This window comes from Argopecten irradians, chromosome 3 (genome assembly GCF_041381155.1).
Source record: "Argopecten irradians isolate NY chromosome 3, Ai_NY, whole genome shotgun sequence".
NCBI classification, from domain to species: Eukaryota; Metazoa; Mollusca; class Bivalvia; order Pectinida; family Pectinidae; genus Argopecten; species Argopecten irradians.
This window is the reverse complement of record NC_091136.1, coordinates 27,514,216-27,537,591: the sequence shown is the minus strand read 5'-3', so window position 1 is coordinate 27,537,591 and position 23,376 is coordinate 27,514,216. Positions and strand designations below refer to the sequence as shown.

General features: G+C 37.8%; 1 protein-coding gene across 3 annotated transcripts; it reads right to left on the bottom strand.

The window, feature by feature from the left end:
• Positions 1-38: 38 nt before the first annotated feature.
• Positions 39-23,035, bottom strand: LOC138318064 (uncharacterized). Of its 3 annotated transcripts, none has more exons than XM_069260129.1 (6): positions 22,747-23,035; positions 10,181-10,349; positions 7,270-7,432; positions 6,744-6,975; positions 5,758-5,905; positions 39-549 (listed from the first exon to the last, which is right to left on the bottom strand). In XM_069260129.1, exons 2-6 carry the CDS (start codon positions 10,297-10,299, stop codon positions 378-380), a joined length of 834 nt encoding a protein of 277 aa, XP_069116230.1. In that variant the 5' UTR covers positions 10,300-10,349; positions 22,747-23,035; the 3' UTR covers positions 39-377. The 3 variants fall into 3 exon arrangements, with proteins under 3 accessions (XP_069116230.1, XP_069116231.1, XP_069116229.1); XM_069260130.1 differs by lacking the exon at positions 22,747-23,035 and adding an exon at positions 10,778-10,892; XM_069260128.1 differs by lacking the exon at positions 22,747-23,035 and adding an exon at positions 10,774-10,800.
• Positions 23,036-23,376: the final 341 nt, after the last annotated feature.

The window sequence follows — 23,376 nt, the reverse complement described above, 5'->3', positions numbered from 1 at the left end:
ATTAGTCTTCAATAACTGTAAACCATTTGAAATCCATATATTAAAATTGTTTTATTTATTCAGTGTATAGAGATACAAAATATTTCTTATACATTTATATAAAAAATGATTTAATACAGGTACATATCAAACATGTATACAACTGAAGTATGATATACAACACAATAAATTTAAAGATTGTTTTTCTCAACTTGATTTAAAAATATATTTTTGATTATCCCAGCATGTATAACTCCATATTTGAAAGGCTGTATGATCATTAACGATATTCTGTAAAATGTGGAGATAGTTTACGATATCAACCTATTCAATAATGGCTCTGAGATAAGATAAGGTGTTTTGTTACAAATTAATTTGCTCATTAGTTTTTGGTAAGTCTACTTGATGTGTTTTAATGCCTCCCTTACACTGAGGTTGGACAAAGACTCTCGATGTTTAGTTACGAATGTCTTCACTTCGTCTCGGTTAGTTTTGCCGTACTCTCGTAGTGCCCAGCCAATCGCCTTCCTGATAAAGAACTCCTCTTCCTCACTCCTCATAAGACAATACCTGTTTAACATAGATATCACCGTTTATTACCCAGGGGCTTGTAACTATTGGGAGGGGGTGTGGTGTGCTATGTATATATTGTAACACAAGTTTTTTTGGGTGGGTGGGGAGAGTTTAGGTGTGCCATGCATATACTACAAGGTCCTTTACAAAGTACACAGCACACCCAAACTTCTATTACAAGCCCCTGTGGTTTCTTGATTTTTATGTCGAAACCATTATCATAATATCCTTGATGGAAGCATGTTGGGGTCTAACTGTAGAGCAATATTTACATACCGTGTTCGCTGTAATTAACGCCTCTCCCTTTTCTGGAGAAGGAGTTGAAGTTGTAAAGCCCTCATCCCATGGATTTAATGATGTTTTACAACATGTGATGCCTCTGATATCAGCATTATATTCCATATTACATATAGGTATAAAAGGATACGCATGTTTACTGTAACAAATTAATGTGTCATGATCATGAGTTCAGAAAGAGTTTAAAAATTGCTTTTTAGCTCACCTGGCCCGAATGGTCCGTGAGAGCTTATGTCATGGCACGGCGTCCGTCGTCCGTCGTCCGTCCGTCCGTCCGTACGTCGTCCGTCCGTCCGTCCGTCCGTCAACATTTCCTTTAAATCGCTACTAGTCATAGAGTTCTGCATGGATTGTAACCAAATTTTGGCCACAAACATCCTTGGGGGAGGGGAAGAGAACTTGTATAAATTTTGGCTCTGTCTCCCCCGGGGCAGGAGGGGTGGGGCCCAATAGGGGAAATAGAGGTAAATCCTATAAATCGCTACTTGTCCTAGAGTTCTGCATGGATTGTAACCAAAATTAGCCACAAACATCCTTGGGGGAAGGGGAACAGAACTTGTATAAATTTTGGCTCTGACCCCCAGGGGCAGGAGGGGCGGGGCCCAATAGGGGTAATAAAGGTAAATCCTTTAAATCGCTACTTGTCATAGAGCTCTAAATGGAATGTAACCAAATTTGGCCACAAACATCCTTTGGGGAAGGGGAACAGAACTTGTATAAAATTTTGGCTCTGATCCCCCGGGTCAGGATGGGCGGGGCCCAATAGGGGAAATAGAGGTAAATCCTTTAAATCGCTACTAGTCATAGAGTTCTACATGAATTGTAACCAAATTTGGCCACAAACATCCTTGGGGGAAGGGGAACAGAACTTGTAAAAATTTGACTCTGGTCCCCTGGGGGGCAGGAGGGGGCAGGGCCCAATAGGGGAAATAGAGGTAAATCCTTTAAATCGCTACTAGTCATAGAGTTCTGAATGGAATGTAACCAAATTTGGCCACAAACATCCTTGAGGTAAGGAGAACAGAACTTGTATAAACTTTGGCTCTGGTCCCCCGGGGGGGCAGGAGGGGCGGGGCCCAATAGGGGAAATAGAGGTAAATCCTTTAAATCGCTACTAGTCATAGAGTTCTGAATGGAATGTAACTAAATTTGGCCACAAAACATCCTTGGGGGAAGGGGAACAGAACTTGTATAAATTTTGGCTCTGATCCCCCGGGTCAGGATGGGCGGGGCCCAATAGGGGAAATAGAGGTAAATCCTTTAAATCGCTACTAGTCATAGAGTTCTGCATGGATTGTAACCAAATTTGGCCACAAACATCCTTGGGGGAGGGGAACAGACCTTGTATAAAATTTTGGCTCTGACCCCCCGGGGGCAGGAGGGGCGGGGCCCAATAGGGGAAATAGAGGTAAATCCTTTAAATCTCTACTTGTCCTAGAGCTCTACATGAATTGTAACCAAATTTGACCACAAACATCCTTTGGGGAAGGGGAACAGAACTTGTATAAATTTTGGCTCTGGTCCCCCGGGGGCAGGAGGGGCGGGGCCCAATAGGGGAAATAGAGGTAAATCCTTTAAATTGCTACTAGTCATAGAGTTCTACATGAATTGTAACCAAATTTGGCCACAAACATCCTTGGGGGAAGGGGAACAGAACTTGTATAAATTTTGACTCTGGTCCCCTGGGGGCAGGATGGGCGGGGCCCAATAGGGGAAATAGAGGTAAATCCTTTAAATCGCTACTAGTCATAGAGTTCTGAATGGAATGTAACCAAATTTGGCCACAAACATCCTTGGGGTAAGGGGAACAGAACTTGTATAAATTTTGGCTCTGGTCCCCCTAGGGGCAGGAGGGGCGGGGCCCAATAGGGGAAATAGAGGTAAATCCTTTAAATCGCTACTAGTCATAGAGTTCTGAATGAAATGTAACTAAATTTGGCCACAAACATCCTTGGGGGAAGGGGAACAGAACTTGTATAAATTTTGGCTCTGATCCCCCGGGTCAGGATGGGCGGGGCCCAATAGGGGAAATAGAGGTAAATCCTTTAAATCGCTACTAGTCATAGAGTTCTGAATGGAATGTAACCAAATTTGGCCACAAACATCCTTTGGGGAAGGGGAACAGAACTTGTATAAATTTTGGCTCTGGTTCCCCGGGGGCAGGAGGGGCGGGGCCCAATAGGGGAAATAGAGGTAAATCCTTTAAATCGCTACTAGTCAAAGAGTTCTGAATGGAATGTAACCGAATTTGGCCACAAGCATCCTTTGGGGAAGGGGAACAGAACTTGTATAAATTTTGACTCTGGCCCCCTGAGGACAGGACGGGTGGGGCCCAATAGGGGAAATAGAGGTAAATCCTATAAATCACTTCTTGTCCTAGAGTTTTGCTTGGATTGTGACCAAATTTGGCCATAAACATCCTTGGGGGAAGGGGAACAGAACTTGTATAAATTTTTGGCTCTGACCCCCTAGGGGCGGGAGGGTGGGGCCCAATAGGGGATTTAGAGGTTAATATTAAAATTCCTTCAGAAAAGAAACAACGAACCTGTATTCAGAACATTACTTGGCATTACAAACCAGGTGAGCGATACAGGCCCTCTGGGCCTCTTGTTTAGCTCACCTGGCCCAAAAGGGCCGGTGAGCTATTGCCATGGCGCGGCATCCGGCGTCCGTCCGTCGTCCGTCCGTCAACATTTCCTTTAAATCGCTACTTGTCCTAGAGTTCTGCATGGATTGCAACCAAATTTGGCCAGAAACTTCCTTAGGGGAAAGGGATCAGATTTTGCATAAATGGTGACCCTGACCCCCCTGGGGCAGGAGGGGTGGGGCCCAATAGGGGTAATAGAGGTAAATCCTATCAATTGCTACTTGTCCTAGAGTTCTGCATGGATTGCAACCAAATTTGGCCAGAACTTCCTTAGGGGAAAGGGATCAGATTTTGCATAAATGGTGACCCTGACCCCCCTGGGGCAGGAGGGGTGGGGCCCAATAGGGGTAATAGAGGTAAATCCTATCAATCGCTACTTGTCCTAGAGTTCTGCATGGATTGCAACCAAATTTGGCAAGAAACTTCCTTAGGGGAAGGGGATCAGATTTTGCATAAATGGTGACCCTGCCCCCTGAGGCAGGAGGGGCGGGGCCCAATAGGAGTAATAGAGGTAAATCCTATAAATCGCTACTTGTCCTAGAGTTCTGCATGGATTGCAACCAAATTTGGCCAGAAAGTTCCTTAGGGGAAGGGGATCAGATTTTGCATAAATTGTGACCCTGACCCCCCCTGGGGCAGGAGGGGCGGGGCCCAATAGGGGTAATAGAGGTAAATCCTATAAATCGCTACTTGTCCTAGAGTTCTGCATGGATTGCGACCAAATTTGGTCAGAAACATCCTTGGGGGAAGGGGAACAGAACTTTAATAAATTTAGGCTCTGACCCCCCGGGGGCGAGGAGGGGCGGGGCCCAATAGGGGTAATAGAGGTAAATCCTATAAATCGCTACTTGTCCTAGAGTTCTGCATGGATTGCGACCAAAATTGAGTCAGAAACATCCTTGGGGGAAGGGGAACAGAACTTTAATAAATTTAGGCTCTGACCCCCCGGGGGCAGGAGGGGCGGGCCCAATAGGGGAAATAGAGGTAAATCCTATAAATCGCTACCTGTCCTAGAGTTCTGCATTGATTGTAACCAAATTTGGCCACAAACATCCTTTGGGGAAGGGAAACAAAATTTTGTATAAATTTTGGTTCTGACCCCCGTGGGGGCAGGAGGGGCGGGGCCCAATAGGGGAAATAGAGGTAAATCCTAAAAATCGCTACTTGTCCTAGAGTTCTGCATGGATTGTAACCAAATTTGGCCACAAACATCTTTAGGGAAAGGGAAACAAAACTTGTATAAATTTTGGCTCTGACGCCCCAGGGGGCAGGAGGGGCGGGGCCCAATAGGGGAAATAGAGGTAAATCCTATAAAACGCTACTTGTCTTAGAGTTCTGCATGGATTGTAACCAAATTTGGCCAGAAACATCCTTGAGGTTAACAGAATTCGTATAAATTTTGGCTTTGACCCCCTGGAGCAGAAAGAGTGGGGCCCAATAGTGGAATTAGAGGTAAATATTCAAATTCCTTCAGAAAAGAAACAATGAACTTATATTCAGAACATTACTTGGCATTACAAACCAGGTGAGCGATACAGGCCCTCTGGGCCTCTTGTTTTTTTTGGCTCTACAACTTTGTTCACTTATAAGCGGCAAATACGGTATTAAAACCAACACTGACAGGCCTGTGTATACCTGATGTATTTATTGAAATATAATATTATTGTGAAAATGCTTAGGAGGCTTTGAAGATATGGTAATGTGTACTAGTTTGATTCTGTATTTACATGTCCCTGTTAAATCCACAAAATAAGTGTTCCATAATATACAAATATGCAGTTTAATATACAAGTGTATGGGACATGAAATCAAACTAGCAACAACAGACCAAGAAATGATGGCAAAGCTATGTGAATGTTCCTGAGGGTAAGACACACTTTACAAACACATCTTTACATTTAGTTCTAATATCTTTATTACCTTTCTTTTTAAACAAGTGAATTTCATCGGAGACAAAAGCAAGATAGGACAACTTTAATATGAAAGATTGATTGCAATCTGAATTGCTCTTTGGTGATAATATAGCCATCATTTTGTGTACCAAACATGATGATCATAAGATCCAAGAAAGAAGGATAAACCCCTAAAGTACATTGTGCACCTGTCGGCCATTTTGAATTGGGTGAAAAATGGAATATGCAAAACTTGGATCCAAGGTAAACTTACACATTACATGTTTAGTGTGCTTTAGAAAGCTAAGTACTTTCTGAGATATGTTGATGGGTATGCAGTCAGATATTAAACAAAGAATTCATGATTACCTAAAGAGTTTGTGTGAATCTGTTTTAGTTTTATACTTGAGTTGGTGTAGTATTGCTGTTCTCCTCAGCCACATATTGTCATCCTCAATCCACTTGTCCATTACAAGTCCAAGGTCATCAGGATAGTTAATAACCATTGGACCAATCACTGCCAAGTAAATATACCAGGTATTATCATTCTGACTAATCCATGCCTGTCAAATCATTCTGACCAATCACTGCCAAGTAAAACATTGACATACCAGGTATTATCATTCTGACTAATCCATGCCTGTCAAATCATTTGACCAATCACTGCCAAGTAAAACATTGACATACCAGGTATTATCATTCTGACTAATCAATGCCTGTCAAATCATTCTGACCAATCACTGCCAAGTAAAACATTGACATACCAGGTATTATCATTCTGACCAATCAATGCCTGTCAAATCATTCTGACCAATCACTGCCAAGTTAAACATTGACATACCAGGTATTATCATTCTGACCAATCAATGCCTGTCAAATCATTCTGACCAATAACTGCCAAGCAAAACATTGACATACCAGGTATTATCATTCTGACCAATCAATGCCTGTCAAATCATTCTGACCAATAACTGCCAAGTAAAACATTGACATACCAGGTATTATCATTCTGACTAATCCATGCCTGTCAAATCATTCTGACCAATCACTGCCAAGTAAAACATTGACATACCAGGTATTATCATTCTGACCAATCAATGCCTGTCAAATCATTCTGACCAATAACTGCCAAGTAAAACATTGACATACCAGGTATTATCATTCTGACCAATCAATGCCTGTCAAATCATTCTGACCAATCACTGCCAAGTAAAACATTGGCATATTATCATAACTTTACCAAATATCATTTTCAGGGGCCAAATAAAATCATTTTCCGTCGGGGCCAAAATATAAACCAAGGTATGCATATAAATGATTATTATTTTTCACATAAATTCATTATGATAACGTACCATTACAAGCCAACATATCCACCGTGTCCCACCAACTCTTATGTGTAATTAATTTCTGTATGGTACCCAGAGAATGCTTGGTGGACTTCACATCAGGACCCATCAGGATACCGACATGGCTCATGGCATAATTAGTTGCCATTATCTGGAATTCTCGGTTTGGTTTCTGCCAAGCATCCCAGAGAAACTGAAGTGCCTGGTCGCGGGTGAGTTCTGGTCCAGTACCCAACACCTGTCAATCATTTAAGGAAATAATACTTGTGACTGATTTAGTAAATTGCAACAGAACACATTATTTCCATCTAATCCTAGGGAATTCCGTAATTCTTGATGAACTCTTATAAATTATGCCGTTGACTTGTTTAAGCCAACCAGAGACAATTATTATGAGATGATAACATAAATTTTTAAACCAATGGAAATGGTTATTACAAGAGAGAACAAATTATAATCATTTCCCGGTATCTGTACAGCCATATCAAAACAAATGTTGTGCATTGTTCATATAATACTCTAGATTACCTACCTCTTTAGTAATGATCTTTAATTCAGGTGCCATTATACCATAAAACTCAAACTGGTTCCTCATATACTGTTTCATTTTTGCTGCATTCTTAATGTTTTGACTGGCATTGAATTGTGTTTCTAGGCCAGTGAGCAGGAAGGACGCAGGGTTTGTAGTGGGTTGTCTGTCCATATAGAAATCATCAATTTTAGCATTGAAATATTTAATAAGACTTGTCAGAGTCAAATTTATATAAAGTTGATGATTTATCAATTGATTAATTACAAACTTCTATTTTTTAGAATTAATTTAAAAGCATCTTTCAAAGTACTTGAAAGATTCAGTATTTCAATACAGGTATTGATAATGAAAAAGCTTATTTCAATAAATATACTGGTCAGAGAGTATAATAAAGGGTTTCATTCCTAATGTACTGGTCAGAGAGTATAATAAAGGGTTTCATTCCTAATGTAATGGTCAGAGAGTATAATAAAGGGTTTCATTCCTAATGTAATGGTCAGAGAGTATAATAAAGGGTTTCATTCCTAATGTACTGGTCAGAGAGTATAATAAAGGGTTTCATTCCTAATGTACTGGTCAGAGAGTATAATAAAGGGTTTCATTCCTAATGTGCTGGTCAGAGAGTACAATAAAGGGTTTCATTCCTAATGTAATGGTCAGAGAGTATAATAAAGGGTTTCAGAGAGTATAATAAAGGGTTTCATTCCTAATGTACTGGTCAGAGAGTATAATAAAAGGTTTCATTCCTAATGTACTGGTCAGAGAGTATAATAAAGGGTTTCATTCCTAATGTACTGGTCAGAGAGTATAATAAAGGGTTTCATTCCTAATGTAATGGTCAGAGAGTATAATAAAGGGTTTCATTCCTAATGTACTGGTCAGAGAGTACAATAAAGGGTTTCATTCCTAATGTACTGGTCAGAGAGTATAATAAAGGGTTTCATTCCTAATGTAATGGTCAGAGAGTAAAATAAAGGGTTTCATTCCTAATGTAATGGTCAGAGAGTATAATACAGGGTTTCATTCCTAATGTACTGGTCAGAGAGTATAATAAAGGGTTTCATTCCTAATGTACTGGTCAGAGAGTATAATGAAGGGTTTCATTCCTAATGTACTGGTCAGAGAGTATAACGAAGGGTTTCATTCCTAAAGTACTGGTCAGAGAGAATAATAAAGGGTTTCATTCCTAATGTACTGGTCAGATAGTATAATAAAGGGTTTCATTCCTAATGTACTGGTCAGATAGTAAAATAAAGGGTTTCATTCCTGATGTAATGGTCAGAGAGTATAATAAAGGGTTTCATTCCTAATGTACTGGTCAGAGAGTATAATAAAGGGTTTCATTCCTAATGTACTGGTCAGAGAGTATAATAAAGGGTTTCATTCCTAATGTACTGGTCAGAGAGTATAATAAAGGGTTTCATTCCTAATGTACTGGTCAGAGAGTATAATAAAGGGTTTCATTCCTAATGTACTGGTCAGAGAGTATAATAAAGGGTTTCATTGGTCAGAGAGTATAATAAAGGGTTTCATTCCTAATGTACTGGTCAGAGAGTATAATAAGGGTTTCATTCCTGATGTAATGGTCAGAGAGTATAATAAAGGGTTTCATTCCTAATGTACTGGTCAGAGAGTATAATAAAGGGTTTCATTCCTGATGTACTGGTCAGAAGTAAATAAAGGGTTTCATTCCTGATGTAGGTCAGAAGTATAATAAAGGGTTTCATTCCTGATGTAATGGTCAGAGAGTATAATAAAGGGTTTCATTCCTAATGTAATGGTCAGAGAGTATAATAAAGGGTTTCATTCCTAATGTACTGGTCAGAGAGTATAATAAAGGGTTTCATTCCTAATGTAATGGTCAGAGAGTATAATAAAGGGTTTCATTCCTAATGTACGGTCAGAGGTAAAAAGGTTTCATTCCTGATGTAATGGTCAGAGAGTATAATAAAGGGTTTCATTCCTAATGTAATGGTCAGAGAGTATAATAAAGGGTTTCATTCCTAATGTAATGGTCAGAGAGTATAATAAAGGGTTTCATTCCTAATGTACTGGTCAGAGAGTATAATAAAGGGTTTCATTCCTAATGTACTGGTCAGAGAGTATAATAAAGGGTTTCATTCCTAATGTACTGGTCAGAGAGTATAATAAAGGGTTTCATTCCTAATGTACTGGTCAGAGAGTATAATAAAGGGTTTCATTCCTAATGTAATGGTCAGAGAGTATAATAAAGGGTTTCATTCCTAATGTACTGGTCAGAGAGTATAATAAAGGGTTTCATTCCTAATGTACTGGTCAGAGAGTATAATAAAGGGTTTCATTCCTAATGTACTGGTCAGAGAGTATAATAAAGGGTTTCATTCCTGATGTAATGGTCAGAGAGTATAATAAAGGGTTTCATTCCTAATGTAATGGTCAGAGAGTATAATAAAGGGTTTCATTCCTAATGTACTGGTCAGAGAGTATAATAAAGGGTTTCATTCCTAAAGTACTGGTCAGAGCAGTATAATAAAGGGTTTCATTCCTAATGTAATGGTCAGAGAGTATAATAAAGGGTTTCATTCCTAATGTACTGGTCAGAGAGTATAATAAAGGGTTTCATTCCTAATGTACTGGTCAGAGAGTATAATAAAGGGTTTCATTCCTGATGTACTGGTCAGATAGTAAAATAAAGGGTTTCATTCCTGATGTAATGGTCAGAGAGTATAATAAAGGGTTTCATTCCTAATGTAATGGTCAGAGAGTATAATAAAGGGTTTCATTCCTAATGTAATGGTCAGAGAGTATAATAAAAGGTTTCATTCCTAATGTACTGGTCAGAGAGTATAATAAAGGGTTTCATTCCTAATGTAATGGTCAGAGAGTATAATAAAGGGTTTAGTTTTCTTGTGAACTCTGTAAGCAACCTAACCTCTTTTCTGCTCCTTTTGTTCCTTTGCTATTTGATGAACCTTTTGACCTTGACCTCGTTTGATCTTTAAATGGGCTGTGTCTGACTTCTTTTAACTTGTATTTGGTTGTTTTTGGCATGTTAGTACTGTACAACCTGGTTCGAAGGAGGATGTATCTAGGATGTAGGCCTATTAAAAAACAAATTGTGTGCAACATACATGTAAGCATGACACTGCAGATTTAGATATAAATCTCTGATGACAAAAACAGAAAAATGCATATTAAACAGAACAGTGCACTATCATTTGGTCTCACACAGACTTAATTTGTAATCAGTTATAAGACAAGCATTGTGGATTTCTGATCTACTGGATTATAGCAGAAACGTATTTAATATGTACATACATTGTATGTAGTAGCTGTATATATATATATATATATAAAAGTAAGTAAACGAAAACCATTAATTTTCATCATTTAGATTAATAAGGTGATTGGTTGATTTACAACTGAGTTATATATATCAAATATATTCGGATAGGTTTCGTTTCTGTTTCCATTTTCGATTATATTACGGGAACACACCGTTTGCTAGCCTTTGCGGAAACGTACCTACCAAAACAGCTGACATCAGTGAATTTCCCGCTAAAATGTGTCTATTCGGAGCTTCTTGTCCATTTATGTCCTAAAGTAGCATAAACCGAACAAGTTCCGACTGGTTTACATGAAAGGGGACTTAGAATCATACATGTGTGACCCACCAGGGAAATACGGAAAGAAGATATATATGCAGTATTTCAGGGGGAAATGGCAGAACTATGTACAACATACATATTGTGTGTGTGTATTTAGATATTAGCAGAGACCAGCAATTTAGATATGGTATACTCTCTAAATTCATAAAGTTTCTGATATAAAAAAACTACTTATTAGTGTTTGTCGATTTACTGTTGACCACTTATTAAGGGATAAATTAAAAGGGATCACTAAATGTCAACGTGGAAATCTTAATTTCTGAAACTTTCGATAAATAACTGGGGAAGAATCGTTATTTTAATATGGCTTCATGCATGACTTCTTATGGTAGCAATAATTGTGACGCCTGTACATGTTATCTCCCTTATGCCGTATACATTGATCATGTTTGGTTTGCCTGCAGCATTTTTAAAACGTGTTGTACTTTCTTTCAACGTCTTTAATGTTTTGGTACATTTATATTCAAACAATATCATTAGGATTGTATAAGCTATTGAATTAAATGATGTGATTTACAGATAGTTGATCATCGATTTAATGCTTTATCTAAAACAACAAATCAATTGAAGTCTGTGCTTTCATACAAAAGTGCTTTGTCCATTTGTTTTCTCAACAACATAAGTTGATATTCCGGAAATGTGATTCATTGTCCGGTATCGATCAAGTGATTAGTCACGTCGTAATGTGTGCGCGCGTGTTTGAGACAAAGGCCCGCGCGCGGACGGGACCCTCAACAGATGGATTACTGTAGCACATCTCCCCTGGGGCTAGTGCTTGGTTAGTGCAGAATCCTCATTGACAGAACAGATCTGCTATTTATGTTAATGAACATTTAATTACTCTTTATACTGTCAAAGACGAGGTCAATGAAAACTAGCCCGCCCAGATATAGACGACTCTATTGTATCGACATCAGCAGGAGAAGGTCATCTTCCCTGGTCATCTTATTGACGCCAATAAATAGAGTCCATGTGATTCATAATGAATGTGTGTAATCACTAAAACGTTGTTTGTCCATGCTAGCTGCATGAAAATGCCATTATGGAAACGATTAGGACCGTTGTTGAATAGTGTCAATATTGTTGTTTAAACAATGTATTGACCCCTGAAACATTATTTATTGACACAAATGCATTACAATAACTGGGTCAATAGAGTTGCCAGCATATGTCAGTAAAATGATCACAGGAGTATTCTGTATATGGCTGGATTTTCTTCTCTTTATACTTGTCAGTTTCTGCTTCTGCTTAGCATTCGGCTTAAAGGGATTGGAACGACTGGTTTGTCCGTTGTCGGTATAATGTGACCGGATGAGGTGTGCTGTCTTGTGTCTTTGACGGTTTGCTTCCGTGAGATAGCACTATAAAACGGACAAGAGATACTACACGAAGATATCGCAGCCTACCAAACTATGCAGACATTTCATACAGACCGTCCTTAAATGACCCTAGCTGTTCATAGGACGTAAATAAACCAGTCAACACTAGCGTTCTTAGTTTAATATTATTAGAAATAGATAAGGAAAAGCATACGTTATGGGACGGGTACTTGTAATATGGCGCACACTTACCGAGCATCTGTAATAAAGAGATCATGGAGGCAAACGAATAGCAACGTCGCGCTCCAATCGGCCTCATTCCGAATCAACACATCTTGAATTTCAGACCAAAGACCAAGTTCATTATCAAAAACATTCTAACATCTTTAGTATCATACGTATGACTGCTACAGCTATGAGATAAGTTTTATTATGATCTGTTGTCTTAGATCTTGATGCAAGACTATATCCCTTGAGTATAGACTACGTCATTGTAACATTATCTCATTTTATTTCGTGGATTATTTCATCAATTCACCAAATCGTCGAGTTCTGTTTACAAAATTCAATATATTAATGTAGTCCAATTTCTATCATCATTTCTGATTCTGGCCTGGTAATCGAAAACGATACACAGTCAAACTATCTTCGGATCAATTTGACTCGGAAAGAGCTTGACCTGAATTTCACCTGAAAATGACATGAAATTGAGGTCAATTCCATACGAAGAAAATTTCAGGTCAATTTCACCTGACATGTAAAAAATATTCATATGTGAATTTCAGGTGAATTGAATTAGACGTGTTTGCTCTTTCAGGTAAATTTAATTTGACCTGAATTAATTTCACCTGAAATTGACCTGAATAGTTGCCTGTGTTAAAGTTATCATTTTTGTCTCAATTCGAGATTATTTACGTCTTACCATTTGAAATGATCACCAACCGTAGCCTATCAATGTGGAGACAGCGACGGAAATAGACTTTATACCTATAGGCAATGGTTCAACGACAATATCTAATGTCGTGGCGGGCGTACCATTCCTTAATTTGCTCATGTACGTTACCAGAAATTGCTAAATCAGCAAGAATGTAAGATCGATGTAGGAAGCGAGAATTAGGAAGCGATGTCTGGTGTAAAAATCGCTGCTTCGTCCTGTTACGGAACTGTCATCTCGTGTACGAGGAAGCGTCTCCAGACGTTTAATTCCATGTCTGAATTTACCAAATATGTAAATCTTTCCTAGACTGATCAAGTAAATTACATTTGTGTCTAATGTCGTCTGCTACAGGAAGATGTTTAGGTGATGGAATTCCGCCTATGTGATAGAAAAAAACATTGACATTTGTCAATGACTTGATGCCCAAAAAAACCACAACGGCTTTTATGGCGTTTCCTTAGCGACATGTTGAACAACAAGCAATCCCATCCTCCACCCCCGACATTGGCAATACGGAATATCGAATATGAATCATCTGTAACGATTTCCTGATGTTCTGATAGTGAAACTAGTATCATTTTGTATTGAAAATATCTCGGATACACAACTCGATTATTTCAAATGAGCAATTCAAACTCTGGACTGGGTAACTTCACAGAATTAGTTACAAATAGTTATGGACCACCAGCCCAATCAAAAATCGGTTAAAATCGTCCTCTAAATTGTACTTTACACGTATAAATGAATCCACAACACACGTTTAAAGACCTATGACGCAACGGTTTTACATTTAATTGAATACAGCATACTATATAATTTCAATACATTTGGATTTTCAACAGCAGAAGATTGATTATTTAATTATGTAAACCTTCTGTAATATAACCTTATCATCGATATAAGAAAGGTATTAGTAGTCGTCTAAGCGTCACCTGGAAACTTTTATGCTGTGGCGACATAGCGATGTGCACACAAAACAATATTTGGATAGAACTTGGTAAAATTGAAATCACTTGCTTCGAATACTTGTTCAAGCTACACTGGGGCTCTATTGCAGGCCGTCCAATTCCAATTGTCCGCCAACTTGCGAACGAAAGTTGGTAGAGTTTGGATGTTTGGCGTAGTTTGATCTGTTATTATATAGTGTATTGGACACGGTACGGTTTGTGACGAACAGTATTTCTGGTAGGACATGGGTTTGCCCGATTGGACATAAAACCCCCATTCTGGTCGCTGTAAACCGCGTGTTTTACAGCCTTCCAGTCGTATAGGAGCATTAATTATAATTGTATATATGTCCCTATATTCGTGTGTAACACAGAAGGTCTGCCTGGCGATCACAGGGATTCCACCATAAATACACAATCTATATATGGGCAACTGATGGCTTGGTATGGAGGTTTTATCTCCGTATTTTTTCTGTTTCCCCCAAAAAATCAATTCGGGAGAGAATGAATATCTTTATACGGAAAGTCTGAGCACGTGACCGTCTGGCGTTTTCTTTTACAGTATACGTAAGTATGAGACGCGATTTTAAAACTACACGGTAAAGAGCACATGTATATTAAACAATAATGTTGGGGAAAAGACACCTTAAAAATCACTGTAGTGGAATATGACAATACATGTATATTAAAGATGCTTCACCGCCGACAGAGCATAAATGATATTCATTATTTGAACAATAATTGGTGTTTAATCGTGTAGATATATGTCTAATTAACGCAAAAAATAATATAAAATAATTTATTTTACCTTTGGTGCATGCCCAATCAGTACACCATTCCATATAGCATATAGTGACAAGGAATTTTTTCGGGATGCAATTAATTATATTTGATATTTTAAACTTGAAATAAAATTATAAGCTCAAACTTTTCAACGATGATAATGGTGTAAAGTAAGTAACTTTTGTAACTGAAGAGAAAAAACTAAATCGTCTGCTCCTGTTTTTGATAGTGAAAAAATACCATTTGTCAGCGGTGGAGTATCTTTAATGTGGATACAGTACATATATCCATGCGATAAATATTGAAATGATGACCAACTCCTTTCAGATACCAATTTCTAAGATATTCAGTCACTGGTTGTCCTAAAATGCCCATCGCTGGATTGCTTAAAGTGAACAGTCGGGCAAGGTGTGAACAGTCGGGCAAGGATGGCTAAAGTCGGTAAAAATGGTGTGAGTGTATCCAGTATAATTTCTTATGAAATGGAAAAATAAAATCTCTCGTCAAAATCTGTCTGCGTACGAAGAAATTGAATTTAAAGTGTGGAAATTCTAAAACGTCCTCCCCGGCTCACTATGTCCGTGGTTACATTTCCACGCAGCCTCGCTTTCAATGCTTTCAACTTTTCTTTACTTTAATGGTCAGAACTGGGAAACTAAGAAGAACTTGACCGTCGTATTAATATGTGAGAACTTTTGGAAGGCCAATGAACGCATTTAGACTGGTTTTCTTTGCCCGACTATTGACTTTAAGTCTATCGCAACTGACAAAATATATTCACTCGTGAGTCTATAGGCTTTTTGGTGCTCTTTGACAGTAACGCGATTATTTTTCTCTGTGAGCTCCAGAACCCAACCTTATAAACTATACCTATTGACGGATGCCACATACAACCAAAGGGACCGACACCTTCTTTGTCTGGCTATAGCCCCAAATTGTTCTGGTCGTTTGACCAGATCGCCGGGCATTTTAGATAACCTCAAACTGTAGACACCCAAAACCTCTAAAATAAATGGTCTATGGATAGAAACTCTGGACAGTGACTATAGAACTATAGAATCATGCACTGCCTTCACTCCGTTGACGACGACTATTTGTCAGAAATCTTCCGCCCGTCGTCAAGAGCTACGCCACCGCAGCTAGACAGCGGTACCATGTAGGTGCAAAGATTATATCGGAAGTGAGAGGATCAGATGTGTCATTGATAATAGATTATATATGTGTTACCTGTAAGGGAGATTATAAACGTGTTACCTGAAAGGGAGATTATACATGTGTTACCTGTAAGGGAGATTATTTATGTGTTACCTGTAAGGGAGATTATTTGTGTTATCTGTAAATAAATGTCTTTCGTAAGCATAAATCATATAACACTCTCCCTGACCCTAGACTGACCACTCCATGTCTAGGAACCCGACACCCCGACATCGATTTCTCACCCCAATACCCACGGTAACTGATAAATTAGAAACGGTTACAATACACGGCTCGTCCTTTCTCTGGACTAATTATCCGGATATCAGAGACAGGATTCTCCTACTCAGTTATTAGTATCGACTAACGCTTCTCTTTGTTGCAGAGGTGGGCATATGTACCGGGTAATAACTCGGAATCATGCTGACCATTACTATTAGGAAATATAATAACAATACCATATACAACTAATTAAAAGATCCACGACTTTTGTGTATCATTCATCATTACAAAATTACATTTTGCTTCTAATTGCCCCATAGTTCAACGGGGATATAAAATATCTAACCAGCAATTGTGAATTAGGAGTATACTTGATACATGTAGTCAAGTAGTCAAGTCGTGATTGCCGAGCAGAAAGAGCAATTGTCTCTTGCCATGCTACCGTGACACCCTTATATCCCTACGGCCCAATAGTCCGAAGGCCCTTTAGTCCGAAGGCCCAATAGTCCGAAGGCTCGTTAGTCCGAAAATCAGTAAATATTGCAAGTTATAGAGTTGTTATAATTAACGTATTTTGACGAAAAAAAATTTTGGCACTGCTGATCTGACAATTTCTATGGCCAGCGAGTTGCCATTTCTTCATGCATTAATGCCAGGTCAAAATTACATCAAAATAACAATAAAAAAAAATAATAATAACAAAAAAAACAATAATAAAAACAACATCTTACATTTTATAGAATATCTCACAAGCATACATTCTACTGGTTATCTTACAAACATGCAAACTTTAAAATGTCCGATTGTTAGCCTTTTGTACACTGTATTGCATTAGGATTAACATTACTCCATGAATAAATGATGTATATAATCAAATCTTACCGAAAAATGACTTTTATTATACCTGTAAACGTCGTTATTTTGTACAATATATACATGTATTTAAGGACTTATGTTTGCTTCCTCATTTTTTAATTGTTTATTCTACCCATAATGATGGAAATGGTCCGCATAATGATATTTATTTCATTTATATTTATTTATTTTAATTTTTTTTTGGGAGGGGGGGATATTAAGCAGGATTGCATTATACATATAAAAATAATACTCTTTAATATCAAATACGTTTATGTATTTCAAGATTATGCTCTTTTTGAAAATACGCTACATTTCGTTGTTTTATATCATTTTCCGTATCAATTCTGTAGTCACATACATTTATGTATACCTTAGCAAGTTTACAACAAATCTTTTGCATCGAAAACTGTAATAAACGTTTGTTTCATTTCGCATATAAATCCCAATTATATTATCTGATTTTTATCTGATTTCGGACTATCGGTCCTTCGGACTATTGGGCCTTCGGACTAACGGGCCTTAGGACTGATGGGCCTTCGGACTGACGGGCCTTCGGGCCGTAGGGATATAAGGCGGTCACCCCAGTGGTTCGCAGATTGTATCTGTTATTGTAGGTACTACAAAAGTATCCGTGTACGCGTGTAAATATGGCAGTTTTCCATCCATGGTCATACTGATGTCAATAGTTATTATCACAAATTATTATTACAAACCAACATTTATTTATTTTATATCGCTAATTTTCTAGAAGATCTTTCCTTCTGTTCTGACATTATTAATGCATCAGCCGTCATGTGCTTCGGCCTTTGTTATAACTATATTTTCCCTTTTGTTGTGTCCATGACATCAATCAAGCCAAGATTTTTTCTAGGAAGTCGCGCGTCATAAATATCAATATGCTTGAAAAAGCCAAAATCTTTCGAACCGTTCGTGTCAAAATTACCCCAAACGACCGAAAATGGCTTCCCATATCTGGGATTCCCCTCAATGATAAAGCAACATCCAAGTGTCACAAGGCAATTACCGTGCTGTTCTCTCTGAACAAATGTCAAACGTTCAAAAGATCTGGAAGCTTTACGTTTTTGAGCGACAGTCGGCTCCAGCGCATTGCGCACATTTTAATAATTTCACATGGCAACGACACTTTGTGCCTTAGCGACTGGTACAAATCCAGCGGCAATGTTCCACGGAAAAAAATATTAGAGAAAATTGTCTTGCGCAATTTAGTATCGCTTATTATTCGAAGATTTACCCAATAAGCGTTTTCTCTTCTGCAAGACATGAAACAAACTAAGGATGTTGTAACTTTCATTTCTACAGTAATGCCATTTATGTCTCTTGGTAGTGGGCGTCGTCATCATAATTTGAACACCAGTTGTTTGTCCATACCACTGCGTACCAAACAGCATTGGGACTCGGGGACCTAGTGTGTCATTTTAATGGTTTGCTCTACATACCATAGATATATTAGAATTGCCTTTGTATATTGTACAATTATGTAAATCTACGGGTAATGCTTGATTGTCACAATCACTGAAAAAGCACATGTAAAATAATACTATTGGTGCCTTTTCTCATCTTGGAGTTGTAAAGAACTAAATTAAGACATAAATAATACACAGACCAAACGCCTGTGAATAATGTAAACGTGTTGCACGCATTACAAAACATGACTGACAAAACATTTCCCAAAGTTAAATCTAAGCTTCCAGTTTTACAAACTTGCTTTTACAGGAATATATTCTATACAATATTCCACGTGTTCGTGTTTCTGTAGTGAAGGCCTGCACGTCTCGCGACAGCATGACTGCAAAGATAGCAAAAACGAATGCAGCATTACACGGAAATCAGATGGGAAAGATGCCCCTTTTAATTTGATATTAAATTGAAAAGAATTAACGTGAACGGAAAACGATCAATTATTAGAGAGACTGAATCTAATAGTTTTGTTTTCCTCATGCAATTGTCAGGAGTTGCTGCAATATGTAGTTTGCTTTGTAACAACTGTAGTTGTACCATCGTTTATTTGTCGCTTTGTCGCTTCTTTGCTGTACTGTCGTTTCTGATATTTTAGTGTTGTTTTCTCTGTCGTTTTGTTGCTTTGATCTATTGCTTTTTTGTTGGGCTTTGTTAATGTTTTTGATAAACACGACAAATGAGAATAGGTTTGCAAGATCCTATGCTAATCTAATAGTTTTCTTGATTTTTTTTTGTGTTAAACTTGATTTTTTTTTGTTTAATTAATTTTCATTTAAATTACAAACCCAGTGATGTAAAAACTACAATGCATGATTGGGTTTTAGTTCTATTAAGAGCCAGGGTTAAGGATGGACCACAGGCGTTCAGTGGGTCTATAGACATCTACCGATTATAGCCCTGGCGTGTTTATCGGAGGACACCACAGTGCCCGGCCACTTCAAATCTGCCCGTTTACCGATGTTTCTGGATACCTAGTGATATTTATACGGCATCATATATGTTGTATCATATACCAAATCAAAGATAAATTATCTGGCTGTCGGTCTAGAGTATTCCCATTGTCACATCTTATACGGTTTGTTAATAATCATACTTTTTTTTCTGAAATTGGGTAGTGTTATATGGTCGGCCGAGTTATAGACCTTAACACTGTCACAGTATTACATATAAATATATATAGAGAAAAATGTCTATAGAACCAAACGCCTGTGGATGGAATATCCTGTATGCAATGTACGTGTTGCGTGCATGAAGTGCGTGTGTTTTGGGAGACTGCAGTATGTTCGTTATGTTGTCGGTATGTTGTATCTCCCTGTTGTATTTATACTCTTGTCCTTTTTATAGTGCAATCTCACTGAAGCATGTCACTAAAGACACCAAACAACCCAATATAGGCAAAACCTCGAGACATGTAGTTAAATACGGCTAACTACAAGGACTTCCTACCGTGCATAGCAATGTAGATGATATGTATAAAGTCGAAATATGCTATATTCAAAAGACTGAAATTTCACCATATATTTTCATTTTGATCCAAAGGACTCGAGATACTCCGCTTAGGTTTGAGTTTAGAAAGATATTGGGAAGCTTAAATATATCAAATATCTTCTTCCAACCAATAGCCCAAATCACAGGGACTTGGCACGAAAATTTTTAACCAACAGTACAGATGTACACTGTTGGTTGAAAATTTTCGTGCCAGGTCCCTGTGGCTCAAATAACACAAAAGCCAGAGGCTCGGCTTTCAGCTTATGATTATCTCAAGAACAATTTTCTTTTCCCACAAAAATGTAAACAACCTGGTGCGGTAAAATGTAAACATTAAACGCCTGGCGGTAATATATCTCCGGTTCCCACCTGTGCAGGCGTCCATAGTTGTCATGTCCACTCATCAACATGTCATATTTCCCTGGTATTCATTTTGATATTTAGGTCAGTATGTGTGTGATAAATCCGACCGGACATCTTAATGTGATGGCCCCCAAACAAACAGATGTAAAATGTCGAATGAAAGAAATATAATGACCAACATGTCACAATTAAAAATGGAGTAGGGGCCAAGAAGTCCCTCGTTGAACTGTCATGGAAGCCGGTCACGGGATCGCACAGGTAGTGGCATTTTTCATCTATATGGAACGCATAACTTAGCTTCATTTATGGAGTGAAAAACCCTTTATTCTCAAATGTTACTTTCGTCACACTTGACCAAGAGACATTTCACGAAATGAATTTTGGCGTTTGATCATGTTGTAGGCTCGTTACCAGTTTCTTATATATCAAAATCATCATTAAAATTAGAAAACCAAAGTTTGATAATTTGTTGTCACAATTTTTGTCTTATTCTAGACTTCTAAGTTTCAAATTAGGGGGAAATAATTTATCATTAGAATTCTGTTGAAAAAAAGTCAGCATTTTGAGGGCTCTGGTTTCTTTCCTTTGACGAAGTAGTTTTGCGTTTCCGAGCGGAAAGAAAACTGAGATTTTGTCAGACAGTCGGTCGATGTTGGCTATGGGCTGCTCCTCTACATATCAAATCAAACCCGTGTGGTATATTCCGTGGCATTAGTTTTTATCAATCATCTTAATACATTACTGGATCTGTAATTATGATATATAGTTGTTTTTTTTATGTCCAGAACTAACTTTTTTGTTTGTTACTTACGGAAACTCCCTAGTTTATTAAAACATTCTCACGAGGAAAGAATGAAAACATACATGAAATTATGCCGAGTACCAGTTACTTTAGCTTATAATATAGGCATAAAAGACTATCTTCGTTGAGTTGAACTAATTGTATGATTCTCTTCTGAAAGATATGTTTGTACATGTAATACATATCGATGGAGCACGATCCAAAAGAGCAAGAGATACTATAACGCAACCGAGTTTGGTGCACGTGCATGCCTTAGCGATGATGTACCACTATATAATGGAATTTCCACCTTCAAAACAAGAAAAAAATTGAATAGAACACAAAGTTGAAACATCATCACTGTAAAATTGAATTTTTACTTTCAAAGGAGGATAAAATTATAATAACACAAAGTTCATTAATCCCCACAGTAAAATAGACTTTTCACTATCAAAGCGGTCAAAATAAGAATATATAACAGATTATGGCACAGGGGAGGTTGTCCTAATGTCTTAATTTTTTGCAATGTAGATATGGAATGCCATGCCATGAGCCCAACTGTCTGCCTATTGTTCTACAATTGCTCCTTCATAGAGTCCAAACTTGAATGGTCGTGCAAATTAATTGTGTACGCGTTCAATTTTATTTTGCTAGCATGATAAATGAAACAGTTTGATTTTAAAGCACACTTCCCTGCAATCCCCGCCACAAAAACACTTTTTTAATACGGATGAATGATCAATGCATAATGCTACATTCGACACAATATTGATGTCAAATAGTTGAAATTCGAGACGAAAACCTGACTGAATCCCCTAGCAGACGAGAGCCGTACCACGTGACCCGGCGATGTGTGTCACCGTGAACGCTGTCGATAGCAGAATTAGCATGTAGTGTCTATAACTACGACTAGTTCTAATTCTCCATCTAAGGATTTCACAGAAAAACAGTTGAAGATAGAACACGTTGCTGTAAACATCTTGTGGTAAGTTGATATTTGCTTTCGATATTTCTCGTGTGAAAGTGTCTATTGATATTTCCCTGTAGTGTGAGACACGCGTTCAAAGCATGCGCTCATATGCATGTGTGTGCGCGTACTTGCACAAGTACCTTGTTTGGGCTCTGAAATATTGACTGTTTATCTGAAATTGAAATTTGTTGATAGTTATGTAATGCTTATAGTTGAATAAATTTGATTGATAGATTAGAAGTGATGATTGTTTTAATAAAAAAAATATTGATATTTTATATCTATATTTCTCTTGAAAGAAATTTTAGCATTAGCCATAAGGCTTGTCACACAGGGTCCATTTAATCCAATAATATTAGATCTCGATATTGAGAAACTTCTGATGTGCAATATCGAGATCTAATGCCCGAACCCTATACGAGTCTTCGCAAGTTCCGCCCTCGAATTAGAGCGGAACTTTGACACTTAATTACCAAGTGAAAAACTTACCAGAATGTCAAAAAACATGTATAGCGTGAATCAGTAGTTATCCATGAACACATCCTGGTATAAGAATAGGTATGACATAACATTAATCCGCGGAATAATCACACATTTAAGAGCTGACCCATAGCATCGCTGTATAATCTACAAATGTAGGTTAATTCCTATTCAAATTTTCGTCACTTCCGGTTTATCAAATTATAGTACGGTGTATCAAATGGAAAGATAATATTAATAGTGGTAACCAAGGTTGTTTGTATGCACGGAAACAAGTATTTTTTTATTAGTTCTGATTGATTCTGTAAATTTTTAAATGAATTGATGCATTTTTAGTCGAAATACTGCAAAATATTTCATAGATAATGATACTTTTACTTTCCGTCACCATTCCGTAATTTGTAACAACCGAGTAAAAATGGCGACCGGGTAGACTTACAAATAGTGGTGGGGGTATAGAAATGTCTAAATTCGGTATAACAGTGCAATAGTGACGTTTTGAATTTTGGATTTAACATGATTTGGGATAATTCTTTCAGGATATAAAAGGTTAGTGTAAACACAACTTGAAATTTTGAATTTATATCGAGCCCATTTCTGCGCCGTGTGAATCCTGCCTCGATTGTTAGAGGTTAGACA

Excerpts from the sequence above, each read along its gene's own strand:
- LOC138318064 (XM_069260128.1), bottom strand. Across the intron at positions 6,976-7,269 it reads TAAAGATCATTACTAAAGAG|GTGTTGGGTACTGGACCAGA; the intron begins GTAGGTAATCTA and ends AATGATTGACAG. Across the intron at positions 5,906-6,743 it reads GGATATGTTGGCTTGTAATG|TGATTGGTCCAATGGTTATT; the intron begins GTACGTTATCAT and ends TTTACTTGGCAG.